Genomic DNA, 26,538 nt, shown 5'->3' with positions numbered 1-26,538 from the left:
AATCACGATTTTGAAGGGCAAAAAGAAAAAAAAAGGTTTGTTAACTAACTTAGATAATTAAAATGTAATTACTCATTAAGGAGTGTTAAACCTCAACAAAAGACAATTATACGAACATGTTGTTTTGTAAAAGTTTTGTGAATATTAAAAAAAGTTCTATTAATACTTTTCAAAGCATCGTTGTTTAATAACTTTTAATAAAAGGCTGATATTTTTCAAATTCATTTGATTTATCATTGATATCATGAAGTATGGGAGTTAAAATCAAAGAATGGTCACAAGCTCAGTGTTGTTTGGTTATGGACTTGTTCAAGCAAGGTAATACATTTAGTTTGATAAATAAAGTGACTGGAATGCTAATGTAAATCACTGGAATGTAAATCAAATGAATATTAGGAACTATCAGCGATCTGATTTAAAAATACAAAATGTTTGGTTATGTGAAAGATCAGCCAAGATCTCGAGCTAAGTGTAAAATGACATCCAGAATCTATCAGCAAGTTGTCAAGATGATACAAAAAGATACAGTTTTATTAACACAAATATTGTCATGCATTCTCGAAAAAGAATTTAGAATACAAATAAGTCAATTTACTATTCGAAATTGATTGAAAGAAGGTGGGTTTAAAGCAACAGTTCCACAAAAGAAACCATTTCTCTTGACAACCCATCGAAATCAAAAACTTGCATTTGCTAAAAAATATGTAAATATGCTGGTATCGTTCTATAAGAAAGTTTTGTGAACTGATGAATCAAAATTTAATCTTGTGAAGTCTGATGAGGCTCAAAAATTATTGAGAAAAAAAGGTTAAGCATTCAAATTCATTTTTTTGTTCTTTTTCTGAAAACAAACAAAAACAAAATGAAGAATGAAAGAAATGATCGCTGCCACATGCAAAACCCTCAGTCAATGTAGCAACATTCTTTTACGACAGTAGGCTATAAGATAAACAATGTATGAAAAAAAAAGAAAAATAAGTAAAACTATTAAGCATATGCTTAGCTAAACACACACACACATATATAAAATTACAGTTTTCTTTTTTGAAATTTCTTTTAACAATTGCCTTTTTTACTTAAAATTTTTTATTTTGTATTTTAATGATTGGTATGATTATAGAACCATAATAACTAAATATCCCAATGAACAAGTGTTTAAACCATCAGTTTACCAGGTCTATAAGTATGAAGTGAGCGCCAAGTTACAAATGTATCGATAGAGAACATTTGTAACTCGACAAATGTTCTCTACAATAACAAAATTTAAAAAAAATTAAGGCCCATTCACATGTTGTGAACAGGCCTTAATTTTTTTTTGATTTTGTTGCTATGACATCTGTCAAACATTTAGTAAACATCAAGTCATTGTATAAACAACATCATATTTTTTAATAGTGTTAAAAATGTCGAATTTTGTACCAGAAAGTGATAATTTGTGGAAAGCACTAATTTTTTGTTTTCATTTGAAGAAAAGTGCTGCAGAATCGCATCGAATGCTTGTCGAAGCTTATGGTGATCATGCTCCATCGGAAGTAACATGCAAAAGATGGTTTCAACAATTCAGATATAATGATTTTGATGTGTGAATTGAAGAATGTGGAAGACCACCAAAAAAGTTTGAAGACACAGAATTGCAAGCAATACTGGATGAAGATGACACTTTAAGTCAAAAACAAATGGCAGAAATGTTAAATGTTTCACAACCAGCAATTTCTGACCATTTAAAAGCTATGAGAAAGATCCAAAAGTGCGGGAAATGGGTGCCACATGAATTGAATGACAGGCAGATGGAAAAGCGAAAAACCCCATGTGAAATGTTGCTGTTACAACACGAAAGAAAGTCAGTATTGCATCGAATTGTGACTGGTGATGAAAAATGGATTTATTTTAAGAATCCCAAACGCAAAAGATCATGGGTAAATCCAGGAGAAGCATCAACATCGACTGCGAAGCCTGATCGGTTCGGAAAAAAGACAATGCTCTGTCTTTGGTGGGACCAGAAGGGAGTGGTGTATCATAAACTTCTAAAACCTGGCAAAACTGTTGATATGCAACGCTACCGAAAACTAATGATCAATTTGAACCATGCATTGATCGAAAAACAACCAGAATGGGCTAGAAGACACGGAAAGGTAATTTTGTTGCATGATAATGCTCAGAGTGATACAGCAAAAGCGGTTAAGGAAACGATAACATCACTTGGCTGGGAAGAGTTACCTCACCCGCCGTATTCACCAGATTTAGCTCTTTCCGACTACCATTTGTTTTCATCGATAGAACACGCATTGAATGAGCAACACTTCAATTCCTATGAAGAAGTGGAAAAATCGGTCTCCAAATGGTTTGCTTCAAAAAACGATCAGTTTTATTGGCGTGGTATCCACAGGTGGTCAAAATGTGTAGAAAGCAATGGCAAATACTTTGAATAAAATATTTTTTACTTTTCCATTAGAAAATAGTGTTTTATTTTGAAAAAAAAACCGCCTATTTTATACTTATAGACCTGGTAAACCTATGTTTAAACTTATTTATTAAAAATAAAAATAAAAAGATTATTTTTATAAATTTCAACTTAAATTTCAATTTAAAATTATTTTTTTTTTATAACTTTAAAAAGTAGACAAATACATGTTATGATTTAGTTATACTTTTTTGTATCATTTATTGCCAATTTTTATTTTACATTTATAGGAAAATTGAAACCACCTAAGCTATAATCATCCTGGTTATAATTGTCTAGGCAGTTTTCATTTACAAAAAATAACTTATATAGATGTATATATATATATATATATATATATATATATATATATATATATATATATATATATATATATATATATATATATATATATATATATATATATATATATATATATATATATATATATATATATATATATATATATATATATATATATGTATATTTATATATACATATATATATATGTATATATATATATATATATATATATATATATATATATATATGTATATATATATATATATATATATATATATATATATGTATATATTTTAGTTTTAGACCTTAACTTAGACTTAACTTTTGTGTTTAGACTTTAGTTTTAGACATTAACTTTAGACTTAACTTTTGTGTTCTTACTCAGATAGTTAACTTTATGACTCATTTTCAAACCTAATTACTTACCTTCACTCCTTGATCTTTGACCCTTTTTTTATGTACTGTTTCTTCTTGTTCTTGTTTATGTGGTTGCCACCATGCAATGATCTCTATATCACTTTTACCTCATACTTCTTCTTAGGACTCACCTTATTTTCGCAGTACTTACTACTACCCTAAAGGTGGCTGGGATTCTTTTTGTGATTTTTTATGTGATGGTCCTTGGGCATATGTCTTTTTTTCTCTCCACTAATAAATGCATAAATTAATAAATCTTCTGGATCCAGGCAGGTATCAAATTTTTTTTTCCTTCTTTTTGGTTTTAAGTCAAGCCTTATTCTACTCCATGGTTTTTACCTTCTTGTGCAAATGCTTTATCTAACTGTAATCGTTTTTACATCTTTTTCAAAAGAAAAACTCTTTTGAAAAAGATGAAAAAAAGAGAACAAATGTCTTTTTATTATTGAAAGAAATTAATGTAAAAAGGTGCTGTCTGATGCTAAGTTCCATTTTTTTTGGTTTACTTTGTACTTTATCTCAGAAGTTAGGCTCTTAAGACTTTTTAAAAATCTTCAACATCGTCATTGACAAATATGTCAAACATTCCATCTCTAATTCATGGGTTTGATCTTATTACATCTCCCAAAGACTGAGGCAGAACTTTTTGCAAAGAACTTTTTTTTTAATTCGGCTCTTGAATCTATTGGCTATATCTTTCCTGCCATTCTAGTAAAACAGGTTGACCCGGAAGAACAGAAGCTGTAGAAATCACTCTGGCTTTTGTTGCTAAAGTTGTTTCTCAATTAAACTCTTTTACAGCTTGTGGTCAAGACAGCGTTCCTGTCATCTTGTCTTACAAAAATGTTCTCCAGATCTTGCTTGAATTCTCTCCAAACTTTTTAATAAGTACTTGCTTTCCTTGCTTGCTGGAAATCTTGTTTTTATGCCGGCTGGAAAATGGCATTTTTGATTTCAATTTTTAAAAACTATTGTCTGATCAGTCTTCTCTCTATTATAAGCAAGGTCTTCAACTCTTTGATTAACAAATTTCTAACATCCCATTTTGTGTCAATTAACTTACAGTCTGACAACCAATATGGTTTTCGATCTTCTCATTCTATGACTGACTTGCTAATTGCTGTGACTGAAAGATTGTATCATGGGTTAGATAGAAGCAGCTAGAGCTATTTTTCTTGACATATCTACAGTTTTTAATAAAGTTTGGCATTCTGGTCTTCTCCTTAAACTTGCTTTGTATGTTCTATCTATGAAAATTCATCATCAAAGGCCATCACTCTTTTTGGTTTCCAATAACTTTTGGAGTACCTCAAGGCTTTATCCCGTGTCCTGTGCATTTTCTTATCTACATTAATGATCCTCATGACAATCTAAAGTGGCTCAAAGTTTAAAATTACATTTTTTAACTTGCTTTTACTCTCCATTTTTAGTGGAGTTCTGTTTGCTAACTAAAAACTAAAAACAGCTTAAATAATATTAAGATTTAACAATTAACAGGTTTTTGTATTAAATTATGTTGTTCATATTTGAATTTCAGATAAAGTTTCTACTGCTATAACTGGTTTAAGAAGTCTTAGATGTTAATAATTTTCTAAAACAAAGACAAAATATCATTAATTTTTTTACTAAAAGCTGTTTAAATATTGTTACATTGTTATAATTTAAATTGTTGTAGTTAGTACTTTTAACAATTTTATTTAGTTCATATAATTATGAGTATATATTGAACTGTATAAAAATCAAAATGGAAGACATACCTAAACCCATTGTTAACTCACATGAATAGTTTTAGATATAAGAAATTTTTTTTGTTGAATATTTATAGAGAGATTGTAGATTACTTTGTTTATTCTATGGATATGTTTGCTCATTTCTTTATAAATACAGAAAGTTTTTACAAGAAATGTCTAACAGATACAGTTAACATATTTAACATATAACAGATACAGTTAACATATTTAACATATAACAGACACAGTTAACATATTTAACATATAACAGATACAGTTAACATATTTAACATATAACAGATACAGTTAACATATTTAACATATAACAGATACAGTTAACATATTTAACATATAACAGATACAGTTAACATATTTAACATATAACAGATACAGTTAACATATTTAACATATAACAGAGTTAACATATTTAAAAAGTAGCTCTAAAAAGTAATTCTAGCTCCCAGGTTCTTTTTTGCTAGTATGTGTTGCTGGAAACTAAATTAAATACATATCTTAATATAACATAATATCAAGTTACATTTTTAAATTAAAATGTTAAAAAGATGTGCAAGATTATTGATTTTAATTAGCAACATGGTTAATCAATTGTTTTTGTGTCAAATTGAGTTAGGTGTTCTGAAAAATTGAACCATTGTTATTTCTAAATTAATAAGTAGGATAAATCTATTATATTTAATTATTGACAAACTAAGTTAAAAAAATTATTGACAAGTCATTGAAAAAATGTAAATTTTTTCAATTTAGCAAGTCTTAAAGTCTATGAGCAAACAAAAAATGAAACTCTTTACTTGAGTCTAGGATTATATTTTAAGTTTTTAGCTAACTCTGATGTACATTATGTAAGAGTATTTAATGTTTAGGTAATGGATCACTATCGAAGTACTGAATGTTTTAAAGATCTTAATGAAACAGATGCTGCTTATCTTGAAAATGGAAAAAATAAAAAGTTAGTGCCCACTACAAAGAACAGTTTGTATTTATATACATATATCATTCTGTACATATGTATCATATGTGTGGTATCATTCAAAACATATGTTTCATATGTGTGACATCATTCTACAGATATGTATTGTATGTGTGTCATTATTCTACACATATGCATTGTATTTGTAGCATCATTGTACACATGTGCGTATAGGTATTGGTTTATAAGCTTCCTTTTCTGTGTGAGAGATCTCATAATTATAACCTATGCTTTTAGTTTTTTCTACTTTTAAAGTAGATGTAGTTATCAAGATACATGTTTTAGAGTAATAAAATTGAGAAGGGGTGGATGTTGGGATTAACATGTCCCAACACCACTCTCTCAAACAAAAATTGATAATTAAAAAAAAAAAAAAGTTACATTGTTATTATATTTGTTTTTATGTCAGTTTTTGAATTTTTATCTGATTTATAGATTTTTTTAAAACTTTAGAAATCTGACTTTTTTAAGACACGATAACAATGGGCAGATTCTAAGAAATCAAATCCGGCAAAAAACAGATCAGCAGATGGTTTCTAATTATAAGTACCATCGCCTTAGCTTTCCAGGGAAGTTTGACAACACAAAAATGAACCAAACACTGGATAAAAAGTTTAATAGTGCGGAAATTTTATGTTCTTCTCCTGTGTCATTCTTTCAACTGGATGAGTTTTCATCAAATTCTGATATGAGTTTATCAACAATAAGTGATAATCATCTGAATTTTTTTGATTCTTCAAGATTGGATCAATCTAATGATGTTTTAAAGTTAGATCAATTTAACTTGAGAAACTCTCAAAGTATCCCATCACTTTGCAACTTCGAACAAGTTTCAAACGTTTCCTTGAACAAAAATCATAATAAGGAAACAAGACGTGAAGTTAATTATGAAATAATGAATGTAGAAGAAAAAAGGTGATTTTTAGTTAATTGAATATTGGATTGTTCTCAAATTTTGCATTATCTTTGTTTTTACTTAAAAAACTTTTATAGACTTATTATTGCTAGTTTTTATTAGTAACTACCTGTGAGCGACCTAACATGCATTTTCGAGTTTACTTTTTTTTCTAGTTTCATTGAAAACTGTTTGTGTCTAGTTAACTTAATCAAGAATCTTTACATCCATTTGTAATTAAAAATATACTTTTTATCACAGTATATACTTTTGTATATGCTGTAATAAAGATAAAACCTATCTGTATTTAGATAATTAAAGGTTTAAAGGTAAGTACTAAGATGTGTTTATATTAAAAAAAAGTGTTTAATAAAAATGTTTGGGGGTAAATTTTTTTGATTAAAACTAAATAATAAATGGGTTTCAATAAAACTAAAATTGTTGTTTTAGTCAAAGCTTGCCTTCTCCATTTTTTCTTGGTTCTTGGAGTCTTTATATTATGCAATGCAATCTGCAGATTTGATAATTTGTTTTATGTCTGTTTAATTCATAATAGTTTCAGTAAATAACCTTTTTTCTTTAAGATATTGTAATATTTTTTAAAACAATATTTTTGTCAATCATCAGGATTATTTTTATTAGTTTTAATAATATATCTTTTATAAAAGATATTTTATAAAAAATAAAGAAAAAGATTTTACAAAAGTATACAAATTTATATATTTGCTTTGTATTTTTAATATAAGCTTTTAAAGTTTACAGTTGTTAAAAACAAGTTGCGCTACTGAAATCTCAAAACCAAATATATTATTTATTTATAATTGTATCACAAAGTTTTTTGGGGGATTTGTTAAAAAATTACACAAATAAACATGATTTGCTGATTGTGGCAAAAAAAAAAAAATTTTTTAAGTTTGAACTTAGTTACTAAGTTTGAACTCAGTTACTAAATTTGAACTTAGCTACTAAGTTTGAACTTAGTTACTAAGTTTGAACTTAGTTACTAAGTTTGAACTTAGTTACTAAGTTTGAACTTAGTTACTAAGTTTGAACTTAGTTACTAAGTTTGAACTTAGTTACTAAGTTTGAACTTAGTTACTAAGTTTGAACTTAGTTACTAAGTTTGAACTTAGTTACTAAGTTTGAACTTAGTTACTAAGTTTGAACTTAGTTACTAAGTTTGAACTTAGTTACTAAGTTTGAACTTAGTTACTAAGTTTGAACTTAGTTACTAAGTTTGAACTTAGTTACTAAGTTTGAACTTAGTTACTAAGTTTGAACTTAGTTACTAAGTTTGAACTTAGTTACTAAGTTTGAACTTAGTTACTAAGTTTGAACTTAGTTACTAAGTTTGAACTTAGTTACTAAGTTTGAACTTAGTTACTAAGTTTGAACTTAGTTACTAAGTTTGAACTTAGTTACTAAGTTTGAACTTAGTTACCTTGTATGTCAAAGTTTTCAGACCTTAGGTTTAATTTTCTGCTTGTTGCTTCATCAATAACTGGTTTAGGCCACCTTAAATTATAAATGAATATAAACAACTTTTAAATGTATAAAAACCAATAAAATAGATAATTAAAATAAAGCACTAAGATCTTTTCAAAATTCTAAATGATATTTACATTAAACTTCTCTGTAGTGAAGTGAAAACCAAGAAAACAGTTTAGGACTTTGTTTACTCAATTAAATAGGAGCAGGTGATAAAAAACAAAGCATTTAAGTATAGGTTAGATTAGGAGAAGCTTCTAAATCTGAATTTTCTGAGTTCTGTGAGAATTTTCTGAGTTCTGAGAGAATTTTCTAAACATTTATTGTAAAATTATTTTAGGATACTTTTGCAAAATCTTATTTCAAAGCTCCGCAATAGCCAAGCGGAACAAATAGAATGTTGTTATGAAAGTATTCACAGAGCATCAATTAATAGTAATTTGTTTATGACACAATACAACAAATTAGAAATGTTGCAAGCTTTACAAAAAGAACATTTAAAAACTGCATCATCCGAATTGTTTAATTTTAAAAATAAAATTCTTGAGGAAAAGTATCTAAAGCGCAGTAGTGCAATGTGTGAAATAAATAACCGTTTGTTAAGTCTGTTAAACAATGATAATGTTGCTGGAGATGACACAATTCGACAGAAAATAACGAAAAAAAATTATGCATTAAAATTAGAGATTGAAGATTATTGGAAAAAAATGGATTTGTACCATGATGAACTTGTTGTTTCAGAGATAGGTAAAATTAACTTGTTAAATGAAGAACAGCTTGTAAAATACAGAAAGTATATCAAAGAAAGACATGATCAGGTTTTTAATATTTGTTGTATTATAATTTTTTTTATATTACTCTATTGAAATGCTTTAAGTTATTGAAATGCGTAAATATATTTATATATGTATGTATGCATATATATATATATATATATATATATATATATATATATTTGGCATAAAATTGACACAAAAACAAATGCAGAGTTAGCAGACTTTTCTTTCAAACGCCAACATTTGCTAAGAAATTAAATAAACAAACAAAAGTTTGGCCAATTTTATTTTAATTGATTTGTTTGCAGTTTATATAAAAGGTTTGTATTTAGCATTTAAATAGAGTGTTGGTTTTGTTGTTTATTTTTAAATATTTTATTAGGTCTTTAAAAAAAAGCTTTTACATTTTTTTTGTAATGTATTATTTAATTTAGAATTTAATTGAAATGTCTGTTTTAGTTTTTATTATTTCAATTAAAACAATTGTTTTGTTATTGTGGTTTTGAATTAATTTGTTCAGAATTTAAAGGAAATGTTTGTTTTGTTTTATTGTTTTTATTTTAGTTATTTTATATAGAATTTACATAAAATGTTTTTTTATATAATTTTTTTTATTTAAAATTTAAATAACACGTTCATTTTGCTGTTTAGAATTTATTTAAAACAACAAATAAAATTAGGTTTTAAAATTCTTAGCTTGGCAAAGAATTGCCAATCTCAGACACTGTCAGGTCAGCATTGCAGAATGCCGACATAAACTCTGAGTGTTGTACACGAATATATATATATATATATATATATATATATATATATATATATATATATATATATATATATATATATATATATGGGTCATTCCATATCAAATCACCTAATGTTCACCTAAAATCACCTCAGACTTGCTTCAAACTTTGACCACCCACAAATTTTATGAAAAACAACACAATCCTGAAAATTTCAGGTTGATTGGCTAAATCATTCAAAAGTTATAATTGAATCAATATTGACCAAAATAAGATTTTTTTGATTTTCGACAGATCATAACTTCTTAGTTAAATAGGTGATTACCTGAAAATTTGTACAGTAATAGTTTTTTTCAAAAAATATAGTATTGGAAAAAGAGCAAAACTATAATGATTTAGACAAACCTTTTTTTATATGCAGAAAAAAAAAAGCAAAAATAAGTTTGAAGAAAGAAAAAGTTTAATTCAGGAAAGAAAAAAAAAGTCCAGGAACACTAATTTGACATTTTATTCTGTCAAAAATATAAAAACTGACATGGTTGTGCATCATTAGTTCTTATTAAATTTATTTGCATGAACTTCTGATTAATATCTTGGTTTTCATTGCAAATCTCAAGCACAAACCCTATGTACCATTCATCATTGTAAAAGCATGCAATGCATTTACCAGCTTTAAAGTTTAAAGAATCTTTACAAACAAAAGGTTCTTAACACCTTCTAACATCTATATAAACAGTTTGTTGTGCAAGAATCTAATTTGTAATTGCTGCTTGTAGACTCGCTTTTGCTGCTTTTCTTTTTATAGTTTCTGCTATTCCATTACATAGGCTTTTGCCATGGAACATAGTAAAGAAGTGATGCTCAGCATTTATTTTGTGATCTTCAAGGTAGTACATTAAGTTTAACAGACATTTGTAATTTTTGTACTGTGACACAGCACAATCACTGAAGTATTTCACTTTATTGATTGTGGGTAGTTTGATTTCGACCAGAGTACTTTGTGAGAAAACAATAAAATGATGTTTCTTTATGGCAAAGATGGTCAAAAATTATACATTTTGATTTGATTTACGCTCTCTTCTGTTTTTTGACAAAGATTCTGGTTCTTTGATAAAGGTGATGGGTAGTGGGTGGTTAAAGGGTGGATAGAGTGGGGGTGACAAAGATCATACAAAGTTTCACCTAGAGTTTTGATAAACTCAATGATGTTTGCTTGGATTGTGACAAGTGCAGTTTAGTCAGTTAATACCATTGTTTGTATGTGACCTTTTTGTAAAAATCTAACTTATTCTTTTTCAAAAACATTTTATAAGTCTTCAAATTTAGTTAACAGGACAATTGGAACATAGGTGAAACATGAAACTCGACTATTTATATTACAAACACATACTTTCATCAAATCTTTGTAACATATTAAACTGACTATCAGGAATTAACTAGAGTAACTGAACTTTTTCTTTCTTCAAACTTAGTTTTACTTTTTTTTTTTTTGCATCTAAAAGATTTTTTTAGGTCTATATCCAATGTTGATGCTACTAGGTTTGTCATACTTGTATCCAGTTTTTTAACTTTTTGATTTCCTCATTCTAATTTGTCACATTTACTTACATTTTTGAATATTTCCAACATACAGTGGTGTGCAAAATAATAGGTAATTGTTAAATAATTTGACTTTTTGTACAAAATAAGTACTTGATAATAACTAATTTATTTAATTAGTTATTCTACAATTAATTCAATTATTAACTAATATTTTTATTGTAAGGAAACAATTAAAAAACAAAATTTGTTTACTAGCCTATATAATTCGATTATTTTTAAAAATATCTACTGTGCTAAAAAATAGGTAAATTAAAATTAATTACATATTTTCTTGGAAATAATGAACAATAATAAGTAAAAATTCAATTTGGTTTAATAATATTTTCGTTTTATACCCTTTATTCGCAATTATCGCTGCACATCTTTTTGGTATCAACTAATTTTTGGCATGTACTTATTGGAATGTTTTTCCAAATGTATTTGATGTTTTTCCAACGCTTATTATTATTTTTGGTCTTTAAGGTTTTCTAATTCATTTTTAACGTGTGCCCAGAAATTTTCTATCGGATTTATGTCTGGTGATTGAGCTGGCCACTTCAAAATCTGAGTTTTCTCGTTATGAAACCAATTTTTTACTACCTTTGCTGTATGTCTTGGGTCGTTATCTTGTTGATAGACCCAAATCAAAGGTAGGTTTTCTTCTGGGAAGGGTAGCATAACATCCTGCAGTATATTTAAATATATTTCTTGTTCATATTTTCTTTGATCCAAAAAAGGGGACCTACTCCATTATATGAAAAGCAACCCCATATTTTAATATTTCCACCACCATGTTTAACCGTTTTGACGGTATATCTAGGATCATACTCTTTTCTTTTTGGTCTTCTGACTTATTTTTTCAGTGTATCTGACCCAAACAAGTTAATTTTGGTCTCATCTGACCAAAGAATAATTCGCCATTTTGAAGATGGCCAGCCCATGTGTTTCCTAGCAAAATTTTTCCTATTTTTAATATTATTTGGTGATAAAAATGGACACTTCTTTGGTACTTTGGCTTTAACATATTGTTGAGTAAGCCTTTTTCTAACTGTCGAAGCATCAATTTGCAGGCCAAGAGTAGTTTTTATTTCTATTGACGTTGCATAAGGATTTCTTTTGGAATAAAGATCAATACTATTGTCATCTCTTCTAGATGTTTTCCTCTTTTGACCATGTGTTTCGGGTGTATTTTTTTTAAAATGCATTGCATACCATATTAATTGAACAGACCATTAAATTTGAAATTTCTTTCAAAGTTTTACCCTGATTTTGTAAAATTTTGATTTAATTTCTTTTATCTTTTGAACAACGTACGTTACGTCCCATTTTTCTTTTATTTTTTTATCCTTTTTTTTTATTTCTTCTAAAAAAATAAATATTTTCATTTTAATTCAACAAATTTCATAGTAATTGTTAACAACATTCATCTTTTAACTAAATAAATTAAATTATTATCGTAAATAATTTAATTTTAAATATACATTACTTATTATTTTGCACACCTTAAGTTTAAGTGTTCATAAAAAATCAAATAAAAACATGCGCAAACTTGTTTATACATCACCAGCAAACAACACAATATACATAAGAAAGTGAGGTTAGAAATATATGTGGGATTGCCACGTTTATGTCAAGCATATTTATAAATATGATGTAATAAATGCATTATCCTTATTTTTACGTATTATTTTGCACACCACTGTATATATTTTTGATATTTCCAATATATAAATATTATAATATATAAATATATTATAATATATAAATATATAATATATATTTTAAGTTGTCTGTCAATTGTTATCTTACTCTGCAAACTTCATCTTTTCTCTTCCAGTAACTTCCAACTCTTATAGTGGTTGCTTGCAGCCTTTTCGGATATGAAGATGTAAAAAAAAAAAATAATATTATCATATAGAGTTAAAACCAGGTCAAACCACACACTTATCAATAAAAGTTAAATAACTTTTATTTTTTATTTTTATTATTTTTTTAATTAGATAGGTAATAAAAAACTACATAAGATAATACAAATATATTAAAAAAAAAAAAAAAAATTATTGAAAATATTAAATATAAAGAAAAAAAAATTGTGCGGTTTTAAGCGACAATCTTATAAAACCGCACACTTGAGAAAACATTTCTCAAGTGTGCGGTTTTTAAATTTTAACTTTTTTTTTATTATTTTTTTTAATGCAACTTATATTTAAGAAACTATATTAGAGTTTTTACATTTTTTGCAACAAAATAATTTAGCTCCAACTACATATTTTTTTGGTAAATATTTTTCTTTGCACAACCGTTCCCAACACATCGAATTTTTGCATTGCAACATTTCTGTGTGTAACTGTACTCTACACTTTTTACATTTTGCAACTTTTAGTTGTTTGGCTACTGGTACTTGCTCTTCATTATTGTCGCTCAGCATTGTTATGCTCAGGCATTTGACTACTTGGCATAGAGAGTCTACGCTTTGTGTTAAGTTTAGCAACTTTCACGGCTTTCTTTGTTGCTTTTTATTTATCTTTTTGTTTGAGGAACTCGATTACATTTTCTTCGGTAGTACATTTTCGCCAAGTTTTGACAAGTTGCACTGCCTCAATTTCTTAACATGCGATTGATCTCTTGCTTGAAAAAACTGCTTCAACTCTATCTTGATAATGTTTTTGCAATACTCAATGCATGCTTGATACCTATCAAAATTTGAAGCTGACATAGTTGAGAAAGATGGTAATTGGTGTGTAGTTGGAGTAGGTATTGCGGCGGCTGTTGAAGATGATGAAGCTGTATCTAAACAAGATGGTGTAGGCACCTACACCATCTTGTTTAGATACAGCATACAGTGGAGGTTACTAAAGTTAATGAAGGTAGATTAAATATTTGTGTGATTGCTAACGCTATATGATTTATGTTGTTTTTATTAAGTGGAAATAAGCTAGTGTACTGGAAACCAGCAATTGCATGCAAGTGTGTAAAGCATTTACCACTCTCGTACAGCAGTTTGAGCAATGGCAGAAAATTTTGTTTATCTAAATTCTTACATTTTGAGTCTTTGTAATACTTTGTAAGAATTTTTTTCCATGCTTGTTTGACATGACAATAGACACCTCTATCCAATGGTTGTAAAATATGTGAAGAATGCTCTGGTAAACAAATCAAGATTATATTGTGTTTCTTGCATTGCAATACTGCTTTTAAAGCTATGTGAGTTGTTTGCCCATCTAATACTAAAATATGAATACCACTAATTTGCTCAATTTCGGGTATAAATACTTCTTTCAGCCATTCAATAAACGTATCATGCTCTATCCAACCTGATTTTGAGATTGATTATTTGGTGCCAACTGGACCACCTCTTCCCAGTCAGGACGAAAGTTTCTTTTGGCTTTGTATATCACAAATGGTTGGTGCAAAATGCCCATCAGCATTGCAGCAATTGTTTACAGTATAATAAATTTTTTCATTGTTGCCAGTAAGTTTAAATGCACGTCTTGTCTCTTTTTGACACACTATGGTTGCTTTGCCTTGATCATCTGAAAAACCTGTTTCATCACAATTCCAAATATGTGACCCAGAAGTTATATCAGTCTGTTGATGTTGCTTGGTGACGCATTTAAAATAACGATCAATTATTTTTGGCGTACAAGAAGCGGATCTTTTAGATGCTGTTATCCGCTTTTCTTGTTGAAATTTCTTTTGACCATCTTTTCATAAAGGCATAAAACCAGTCTTTACCAGGCTTGCCATTTTTGACTAAGTGCAATTGATCTTCGCGTTTAAGGTAGCCACTTACAAATTCTAGGATTTCATTTCGGGTTAAACCATAACCCCAGTCACCAAGTAATTGGAACTCATGCACCATCAATCTTTCTGTTTCATTTGAGAGTACCGTTGTTGTACCTGAGCCATGGAAACCTTGGTTGTTGTTATTTTTGGGATCTTTGAGTGTTGAGACTGGAACGCCATGTTTGAATGCAGCTTTTCTCAGTGATATTTTATCACTGAGAACATGTTAAAATGAATGAGTTAAATTGAATTGAGTGAGTGATGATTATATTGAGAAATAATATAGTAATTGGTTTTAATGAATAAGAGTCTATTATATTAACAAATAACATTATATTTCATTCATAATTAAATTTCATTAGGAATTAACACTAAGTTAATTAGATAAAGATAGGCGCTTAGTCACTTGCAAAAAGCTAAACTAAGTAATTAATCGAGTGTACGGTTTTATCAGAAAAAAGAGTTTTTTTTATTTTGTTAATTTTTTATTAAACATTTTGTTTTAGCTGCATAAAAATTATACTATCAGAATAAAAATTAAATTTCTAACAAGATAGTGCTAAAGTTTTTTTATATCAGTTTCAGTTCAAGCGCTATTTTGTTCGCAACAATAAAAAGTATATAAAAAATTTTGACTCCCCATTAAAGTTGTATAAAAAAAGAAAAAATAGAGTTGAATCGCCATACAATTTTATCAATTCCAATTGAGAAGATAGTTCTGTATTTGAATTTATTTTTATTTTTTTCAAAGCAATATCTGTTTAGTTTTTATTTGATAGTTTTAATCAGTGTGCGAAATGATATGGTGTGCGTTTTGACCTGGTTTTACTCTATATATATCCAATATAGTTCTTAAAACTTTAGATTTAAATTTTAAAATCAACTTTTAATGCAATTGAAGTATTTTAAACTCAAGTTATATTCATGTGTAAATTATATGCATAAAATTAAATACATATTCCAAAATCACATCAAATAAATTGAATTAAGACACTGATTATATCATTTAAGGGAAAACTGAGTATATTCATTCAGGGAAAAGTTAAAAATATACACCTAGGTCATAGGGTTACAATGATGTCATATGATAGAGTATAGGTGTTTATTTTTTTTTGGTGATTGCCCATATATAGAACTTCTACAGTAAAAAGTTTCATAATTTATTTCAACTATTTACGCTATTTTCTATGCTTGCTAAGAGAATGTAATTTATCATATTTTTAAAAAAAAGTGATATTTTAACAGGCTGCTGCAAGTGTTTAACCAACTTTTAATGCATAAACTTGCTTTTTACCTCAGGTGGTTGCCTTAAGTACACAAAAGTAACAAAATATTTGCACTGCCTATCTGTAGTTATTGAGCTGTAGCACATTTAAGTTTTCAAAAAAATTTTAAATATTGCAATTTTTGGCCTTTTTGGGACACAATAATTTAAAAACTGCTTGCAATCAGTTGAAAACACCTGCAAAAATAGATTATTTGGGTGAAAAGCTATTACTGTACACATTTTCAGGTAATCACAGGGAAAAAATTGACATAAGGGGTCTTACTAAAACATTTATAACTTTTGAAATGTTAGAGGTAATTTTGTTTTGTAAAAACATTTATAACTTTTGAAATGTTAGAGGTAATTTTGTTTTGAATAAAAACACCAATAATACCAGTTTCATCTTGCAACATTTAATGCACTAGTAATAAAACTTCTTTTAGTTTAGAATAAATGCAACAAATGATGAACCAAACTACCAAACTTTATTTAACTGACCATTTCTATATATAAATATTACTATGCGAACCTTTTCTGCATACATAGAACTTATAATAGATTATTATAATTTTAGATTTTGCTTTTTTCTAATGTGTGAATAAGTTACAACATAAAATTATCTTGCACATAAAAGTATTAAAAAAACTTAATTAGTAAACTTTAATGAAGGAAAATAGGAACTTTTAAATGTTTAAATGAATGGAGTTAATAGTAAAAAGGAAGCAGAGAAAGAATTTTAGTAATTTGATGTTACTTTTTATCAACAAAAAAAAAATCAGAAAAATATATTTCTGATAGTTATTTTTAAATACACTCATTGTTTGATTATTATAAAAACAAAAAAACCTCACTTAATTGTTAAAGGTTAACTAAAATAGACTTTATTGAAGTCTGAAAGCAAACCGCATTTTTTGCTAAAGTATGAAAAATGTCGTTAAAAAAGGAATTAGCTGTTAAATGAGTAGGTCTATAAATCTAGAGGTTCTTATTTAAAAAAATAATTTCACTAAGCTGATAAGTTCATTGCATTACAAAATAAAGCTAGATTTCGATTTTGGAATTTTTAGTTCTAATAATATGATATTAGGTTGTTAATAAGTTAAGACTCACCAAGTCTAATAAAATAATTCATGAATAAAATTGAGTTAAAGTTTTTGAATTAACCTCGCTTTTGGTAGTATAATTATCTTATGGCACTTGAATCAATAATCTCTTCTCACAAAAAACAAAGTTTGTTTAAATATACAAATAGCTTAAATCTTTTGATAATTTGTTTTTATTCTCATAAAAAACTATTTTATAGTCAGTTGGTCCATTGATAAGTTCTTTAAGTAGTAAACTAACGTAGTACAACCAGTTTGATACAACCAGTTTACTAGATTCATACTTTATTCATTCATAAACCAAAAAAACAATTGCTCGTCTAAAAATTGTGACAATTTTTACACCAGATTGATATATATGAGACTTATATTCCATTCTTTAACCAGAGAGAAGGTACGTAGAGCAGAGGTACTGCAAAGGTAGAATTAACTTCTGATGATAATAATCGAATGGACAACTATTATATAAAAAAAAATGTTACATATAATGAAGTACAATACATTTTTTAACACCTACCCAATATTTAAAATCAATATAACAAAAAATAATAAATAGGTTAGAGGCTTGAATAGAGATATGTATTCTAATACATAAATATTTTTATTAAAAGCTAACCAATGCTCCTGTAGATTTTTAACGCCTACAAGTTGATTTCCTAATAAATGCAAAGCTTCTGCTGTTTTAGAATATTCAGCACTTTTAGCAGCCGACAATTTATTCGTTCTCAAATTCTCATTATGCGACAAAAAACAATCAGCTTGACAATCTAAAGTCTTACACTCCTTCAACAATAACTTATACAGTTTTAACACAACTCTTAACATAATATACAAAACAGCTGGCACTACATTATTTAAAGTTATTATGGTGAAAACCACAGGAGTAATATATGAATTAGGAAGCTTACCTAAAGCTCTAAAGTTTCCACTTAGTCTATCTTCACACAAGTTCTCATTGTAAGCCCTTTCCAGAGATTGTATTGTCCTACTTAATGTTACAATTAGCAGGTATGTGAGGCATAGAAGCGTGGTTTCTTAGAGAACTCTACTCAATTAGGTCTGTAGAACTAGGAAAGCTAGCAGCTGAACCCTAGTGTCCCAGAACATCATCGATGAAATGAAAGTATTCATCTAAGAACAACCTAACTAATTAGTATAACTTGACTTTAGACACATTTTATCAAACTTGTAATCACTAGGCATATCAAAATCAATTGGCTAAAGAAAGATCATAAAACTTAATAAATCGCCTTATTTTGAAGACTGTCATTAAAATGGAAATGGTATCTTATCTGCCTTAATTAATCGCTTAACAAAAGGAAAGTTACACCCATCTTCTCAACTATTTTCCCATGCAATGTGTTTTTTTTAAATTTCCCTCAGTTGAATACATAATTAATTAAAATAAAATTGACTTAGTAATAATTATAATACAAAGAAATATAATAATATTAATAAACAAATAAATGCACTAGATAAAAGTGAATTTAACAACCTATCTGAGAAAAACTCTGCATAACTTTGTTTACTTTAAACTTCAAAAATTGACTCGCCAAAACAGTTGTTTGGACAAAATTCGTTAATAAATAGTTCGGGACGTAATGCATAAAGGTTACATCATCACAATAAAATGTCAACACAAATGTATGCCTAAAGCTAAAACGATATGTTGTAAAACATGACATTTTTGAAAACATATTTGATAACATAGCTAAAGGTACATAAAATAATTTTTTTATTTTCAATTTCATAAAAGGTTAAGATTTCAATAACTTACATCATTCATCAAAAAAGTTACGTTTTGTATTTAAAAACAATAAATTAAAAATATAAATGCTTTAAAAACAGTCTTTTTGTAGAAAAATCACCAGGATGACGTAGGAATCTGATAGAATGGACATTTAAAGGAAAGTGTTCCAAATTTCAACTATTAAGCACAGATCTATGTTATCAAATCTTAGTTGGCCCAACTCAGGTTTTTCGCAAAATCTGCGAAAACCAGATAAGTGATACTAAATCATTAAAATTATTTAAGTGATATTTATTTTTATTCCACTTATGTAAATATGTATTTAACAAGGAAAGATGGATCTTTCATATTTTTTTAATTTGAAGATGAAAGCATTTATAGAAAAAAGTTACTGTTATTTTAAAGTTTGTGAATTTTCATACTTTTTATGCGGAAATTAAACTCATGACGGAAATTTGATAAACTTATGGCGTCACGCTTGTTTTTATATTGAGTGAAACAGCCGTAATATATATTTATATATATATATATATATATATATATATATCCCACTTATCCAGTTTTCTTCAACAGTTTGTTACTCCTTCTGTAGGTTCATCAGGAAGCTTCCTGATGAATCTACAGAAAGAAAAAAACTATATTTAATTTAGCTCAACTAAATTTAATACTGTCAGTTTTTGGGTCTTGTAGTTTTTTTTTTAGTTTAATGTTTACTTAATGTTTTTAAAGTTGCTTTTGTACTGTGTAATGCTTCAAAGTCAAACAGTTAAAAACAGTTAAACAAACTATCAGTTAAACAAATAGTAAAGATGAAATGCAATAGCATTGCTTAATCGTGGACAACTTTTTTTTTTTTAAAGTTTTAGAAAATATAAAAATAAAATAGTTGATAAATAAATTAATAATTATTAAAAGTATAAAGAAAAGGAAAAAAAAAACTTTAATAGTAAGGATTGAATAAAATTAATTAAGATTGAATAAAAAGTAAATTTTAAAAAATTTATGAAAAAAGAAAGACCAATTTTTAATCAAATCAAAAGTACACATGAAAAAAAGCAGAACAAAAAAAGTTTTTTCTATTTTGTGGTTTTGGGCATTATTATGTCTTTATTTAGTTTAATTTTTGTTTTGTTTAAATATAAAAAAAAATAATAATGATTATAAATTTAAATATAAAAACGAGATTTTTTTCTTTTTTTCTTAGTGAACAGCAGTTTTATTTCATAACTGATTTAACCCTTTCAACTATATAAAAATTGCCTTCAAATGTATAAAAAACAAAAAACATTTAATAAGAAAATACCACAAGCTACTTTTTTCTTTTTCTTTTTTAAGCAGTGTTTAAAAACCGGAGTGGCCAACAGATGGAAAAAATTAAAAAGCACTTCGTGAAAGTTTTTAATAATAATGATCTTCATATATCTATCAGCTGTAATTTTAAAATTGTTAATTATCTGGACTTAACATTAAATCTTAATGACAGTTCTTTCCAACCTTACTGCAAGCCTGGTAATTCCATCAGTTATATAAATGCTTCCTCTAACCACTCTCCTAGTATACTAAAAAGCCTTCCTCAAACTATAGAACTAAGATTGTCAACCAATTCTTCTAATGAAAACATTTTTAAGCAATCCATTCCTCCTTATCAAGATGCATTATTTAAATCAGGTTTTATCTGCAAATTCACCTACCATTCAAATAAAAAACAGATCTCATTCAAAAATCTCAAGCGAAACATAATCTGGTACAACCCACCTTTCAGTACCAATGTTGCTACAAAAATAGGAAGTCGTTTTTTGAACATGGTAGACCTGCACTTTCCGGTTGGTCACAAACTTCGTAAGATATTTAATCGAAATACCATTAAAATAAGCTACTCATGTATGCCAAACATCAAGTCCATCATTAATTCAAATGAACCTGACTACAAAGAAAAAGTATATTTTGGCTTATGTGAAACTCCATTTAAATTTCGCTATGCTAACCATCTAAAATCTTTTAACATTAATAAATATAAAAATGATACCGAATTGTCTAAAGAAATTTGGGACATAAAAGACAAAATGTTTACACCCTTAATTAAGAGGAAAATTGTAAAACGTTGCAATCCTTATAACGCTTAGTCAAAAATTTGCAATCTTTGTTTGTACGAAAAATTCCTTATTTTAACATATAAAGGTGATAACTTGTTAAATAAACGAAATGAGTTGATTTCAAAATGCAGACACAAGAATAAATTCCTCTTATCTTTTTTTGACACCGGTGATTAGCTAATATTTTGTTTTTTCTTAGCGACGTTAAGATCCCACTACACAGTATTTTGTAATTTTAGCGGTTTTTTTTGTTTTTGAATTTGTATTTAATGGCTGATGATTGCCGTATAGGCATGAAACTTAAAGTACCATAGAAAAAGTTGTTTTTTCTTCGTTAATATATATGTAAATCGCTCTATTTGAAGTATCTTTTTAATATTGAGCACTCTTTTACGACTATGAGTTTTTTTTATTATTATAATACAAAATAGCCTTAAATATCAATATATATATATATATATATATATATATATATATATATATATATATATATATATATATATATATATATATATATATATATATATATATATATATATATATATGCATATATATACCCATTTAAAATAAAACGAAGTAACTGTTCTAATTAATATATATATATAACATTTTGTTTTAATGATTTTAGGTTGCTGGAATTCAAGAAAGTATAAGCAAATCAGAGTTAATAATCTTATGTTTGACAACAGAAATAGATGAATGTCATTTAACTGAACAAAAATTAAAACAAGAAATTGAAAGAATAAAGACAGATTACCTTGCTAAATTTTGTGAAAATGAAGAACATTTTAATAAATTACGCTGCTCACATGGTGTTGAATTAAACATACTTATAAATGAGCTATCTGAGTTAAATGAACAAATAGAGCAAACAAACAGAACAAACGAGGTTATTGTCAATGTGTATTCAAATAACATTCATGAAGATGAATATAATAAAAATATAGTTACCAGTACATATTCTGAAAACAATATAGAATCAAAAAATAAAGACTATATATTGGAGCTAAAAAACAAAAGGGATATTAAAAAAAAGCTTATAGAAGAAACTAATCAAAAGATTCAGAATTCCATACTTGATTGTCGTTATATGTCTCTTCAGTTGCAAGATGAAATGTATTGTAAAGTTACCCAAAATGAAACACTTTTAAAGTCAAAGCAGGATAAAGTGCATGCTATTCAGAAGCAACTAGATAATGAACAGTTAAAGTTAAAAAATTTTCTCTGCAATTTAAATATACTTCAGTCAAATTCCTACATAGAACAAGCATTAGAAACATACTATGTGAATCAAACATCAAAAACTTACAACTGCTATGTAGATAGTTTGAATTCATCTCAAAAAATTCCTGAACTAACTGATGCTCAACTTAAAGAATCCCTAGAAAAAAAAATTGAAGATGGATTCTTTTCTCTTGAGGAATTGCTAGTATCAATACCACTTAAAAAATCTCAAAGGGGATGTTTAGGGTCTAATGATAAACATAATTTGAAATATCAACGGGGTATGTTTAATAAAAATTTGCAACTTGTATTTCATTCGGCAAATCCTTTAACCCATGTAAATGCCATTTCTAAGCTGTATATGACATATGGAAACACAAAATATCTTCTTATGGTTACATGTAAAGAAATTTGCTTACTCCTCCAAATACATTTAAAGTTACACTTAGAATTTATTGAAGATTATTTGCAAAAATCTGACTTGGATGCTATATATAAAAATGACAGGTATTTTATAATGGCATTTATTTGTTGTTTAATATTTAAGTTTTGCAATTGCGCTAAATTATCTTCATTTTAATAACTTCTATAATGGTTGTATTGGTTAAATAAAAATGGTTACTATGGTTGCTTACTTTTAGAGAAAAAATTCATGACTTAATGAACTTGCTTGATATGAATGATAACAATCTTTATATTAAAAACTATAAAAGCGAGGAAAACCAAGCTATTAGTTTCCAAAATAACATTAAAAGACTGGAAAATGAGTAGGCTTTTTAAAATAGTAATTATGTTTTAATTTTTTTTGTTTTACTAATTTTTTTTTAATATTATATATACATATGTATATATAAATGTATATATATTTGATTGGCTTAATGGAATTATATATATATATATATATATATATATATATATATATATATATATATATATATATATATATATATATATATACATATATATATATGTGTGTGTATATATATATGTGTATGTATATATGTGTATATATGTATATGTGTGTGTATATATATATATATATATATATATACAGGGTGGTCCATAATTAGTGTCCCATCTTAAAGACTCAATTCCTTCAAAACTAGGAATGGAAAACACATAAAACTTTTTGATAAACAATTTATTAACAATATCAAATAAAATTTAAAGATTTTTTTCGAAATGTCGACCATCGGCTTTCACACAAGCTTCAAGACGCTTTGGAAAGTCATCTACGGTGGCACGCAAGTAGGCGGGTGAAAGCGAATCCCATGCTTTTTGAAGCGCTTTCTTCAGAGAATCAATCGTTTTATGCGGTTTTTTGCACGCTTCAGCTTCCAGAACACTCCACACTGAGTAATCCATTGGATTGCAGTCGGGACTACTTGGAGGCCACTCATTGTGCTTGATGAAATCGGGGGTGTTTCGGCCGAGCCAATCTTGCACAATTTTGGCTTTGTGGGCTGGAGCACTATCCTGCATGAATGTCCAACAATGTCTACGAAGCTCCTTTTGACTCCATGGAAGTATTTCTTTGATCAAAACGTCATTCAGATAGTTTTGGGCTTTTACTTTAACGCCTTGTTGAACAAAAATCAATGGTGTCTTCTTGGTGGCACTGATACCCGCGAACACCATTACTGAAAGAGGATGTGCTGCCTTTTGTATTGTGATATTAGGCTTTGAGGAAGCGTAGACACGATCATTCTGCACATTGTGATGTTGTTGAACTGTAAAAATCTTCTCGTCTGTGAAAACGATGTTGAGATGAGCGTTGTTGGCGAAACGGGCGAGGAGATCCTTGCAGCGATCCTTGCGCTTCTGCTTTGATGCCTGAGACAAAAGCTGTGCAGGATTTTTCTTGTAAGCTGTCAAATTTAGATAATCCTTGGTAATTCTTCCAAGAGAACTTCGAGAAATTTGGAGCTGTTTGGCCATTTGTCGCATACTGCGTTCTGGGTTGCGGCGCACCCGTTCACGAACTTGCTTGATTTTTGCATCAGTCACCACGGAGCGCTTTCTTCCTTTGCGTGGACGATCTGACATTGTTCTCAATGCTTTGAAGCGTTGAATTGTTCTATAAACAAGCTTTCGCGGCACTTTGAGTCTAGTCTGGATGTCGCGTGCTGAAACTCCTTTCTCATGAAAATCAATAATACTTTGCCGATATGGTGATGGTCTTGTCATTGCTAAAAAAACAAGTAAAGTGAGTGAAGGCAGCAGTAAATAGATCAAAATATATAATAATATCAAAAACCAAAGCAAAATTAATAGTTTTCCATCCCTAGTTTTCAAGGAATTGCTTTTTTAAGATGGGACACTAATTATGGGCCACCCTGTACATATGTATATATATATATATATATATGTATATATATATATATATATATATATATATATATATATATATATATATATATATATATATATATATATATATATATATATATATATATATAATTCCATTAAGCCATTCAAATCTTTCACTCATTACGCATAACAATAATATGAAAACATATGGTTTTTAAAGTTTGTTTTTATAATAGATTTTTCTAGTATGAATCTATGAATAAAATCTGGAAAAAAGACAAAAATGGATTAGAAATTCAAATTTTTTTTTTACATCAATTCGTCAAATAGTAAATGACCAGTAATCTATTGTAAACATTTCAAATCAAACTTTGTAAAGCTCTGAGGCTATCAAATGATAGAATTAAAGCACAATTTGGTAACTTTTACTCAAATCAAAATAAATCAACTCAGTATTCAGTGGTTTCATCATTTATGACATTTTATGAGCAGAGAATAAAACAAAATAATAAAAAATTAAAACAGCAAATTTTCTTCAAATGGTAAATGACTGGTAATCTCTTGTAAAGGTTTAATCAAATGTTGCAAATTATGTTAAATTGTTTTAAGACTGTTAAATCATTTTTTTCTAACTGCAGTATTAAAGTGGTCCTTGAAGGCCAACTCCTTTTTTGATATCTAGTAACTTCTGGGGTACCACGAAGTTCTATACTTGGTCCTGTATTGTGTCTCTGTACTAATCATCTTTCCTTCAATCTCGTGACATCTAAAGTGACTATTTGCTGACAACACAATTATATACTAGTATCTTGATAAAAAGTCATCACTACTTAATTGCTTAGAACAGGCAGCTGGTTTCAAGTGTGATTTCTCTTCTGTATTAGCTTGAGAGATGGCTCACAAGTACTCTCTACTCGCAACACTTTCACTGAATACTCTACATCTCAGATTATCATTCACCTCTGATTTCTCACGGAAACCATATATGTAATCCATTGCAAAGTCAGAATCTGCTAAGCTTGATTCTTTTTATTGTGTCATTTCCTTACTCCCAGTTTCATTTTCTATCTTTACAAATTGCTTATTTGTCTCTGTATGAAATGCTATTGTCATATTTGTGCTGGTTGTTTCAATGATGCCCTTTCTCTTCTCAACAAAGTCTAAAATGATATTGTAAATGTAGTTAGACCTGGTTTAGTTGCCAAGTTTGAGCCCTTTTTAGTGCTGCAAAATTAGACCTCTTTCTCTATTCTACAAATGCTATCATGGTTGCTACTCAAAGTATTTATCTGTACTCAAAATTATTATCTCTAATTCAATTAAACTAAGATCACTCAGCAAAGTTGCATCCTTTTAATGTATTTGTCTCTTCATACTTTATAAAATTTTATTCATCTAGTATCTTTCCTCATATATCAATGGTTTGAAACTTTCTTCTATCTTAAATTTTTCTAAACTAGGATTTATAGTTCTTTATGGTCTATAAAGAATTATCATTTTTTTATGCATTTTAATTCACATAATTATTGAGAATTCTCAATTTAATTAACTTTTGTTTCAATGCTTATGATTTTTTTTTTGATACACTTATTCATTAAATCAAACTTTTGCATCAATTTTAATTGATATTAAATTTTTAGAAAA

The 26,538-nt window shown here is 27.7% G+C and overlaps 1 protein-coding gene across 10 annotated transcripts in view; it reads left to right on the top strand.

The window, feature by feature from the left end:
• Positions 1 to 26,538, top strand: part of LOC100202335 (kinesin-like protein KIF16B) — a 108,880-nt gene that overhangs the window by 63,803 nt on the left and 18,539 nt on the right. For 6 of the 10 annotated variants that reach the window (XM_065805797.1, XM_065805800.1, XM_065805801.1 and 3 more), the window contains exons 19-23: positions 5,772 to 5,857; positions 6,332 to 6,793; positions 8,602 to 9,079; positions 21,989 to 23,091; positions 23,226 to 23,351. In XM_065805797.1, the coding sequence (XP_065661869.1) occupies positions 5,772 to 5,857; positions 6,332 to 6,793; positions 8,602 to 9,079; positions 21,989 to 23,091; positions 23,226 to 23,351 (2,255 nt within the window). The remainder of the gene's footprint in view (positions 1 to 5,771; positions 5,858 to 6,331; positions 6,794 to 8,601; positions 9,080 to 21,988; positions 23,092 to 23,225; positions 23,352 to 26,538) is intronic. The other 4 variants (XM_065805803.1, XM_065805804.1, XM_065805802.1 and 1 more) reach the window with 1 other exon arrangement.

This window comes from Hydra vulgaris, chromosome 09 (assembly GCF_038396675.1).
Source record: "Hydra vulgaris chromosome 09, alternate assembly HydraT2T_AEP".
Classification (NCBI taxonomy): domain Eukaryota; kingdom Metazoa; phylum Cnidaria; class Hydrozoa; order Anthoathecata; family Hydridae; genus Hydra; species Hydra vulgaris.
This window is presented reverse-complemented; position numbering and strand designations above follow the sequence as displayed.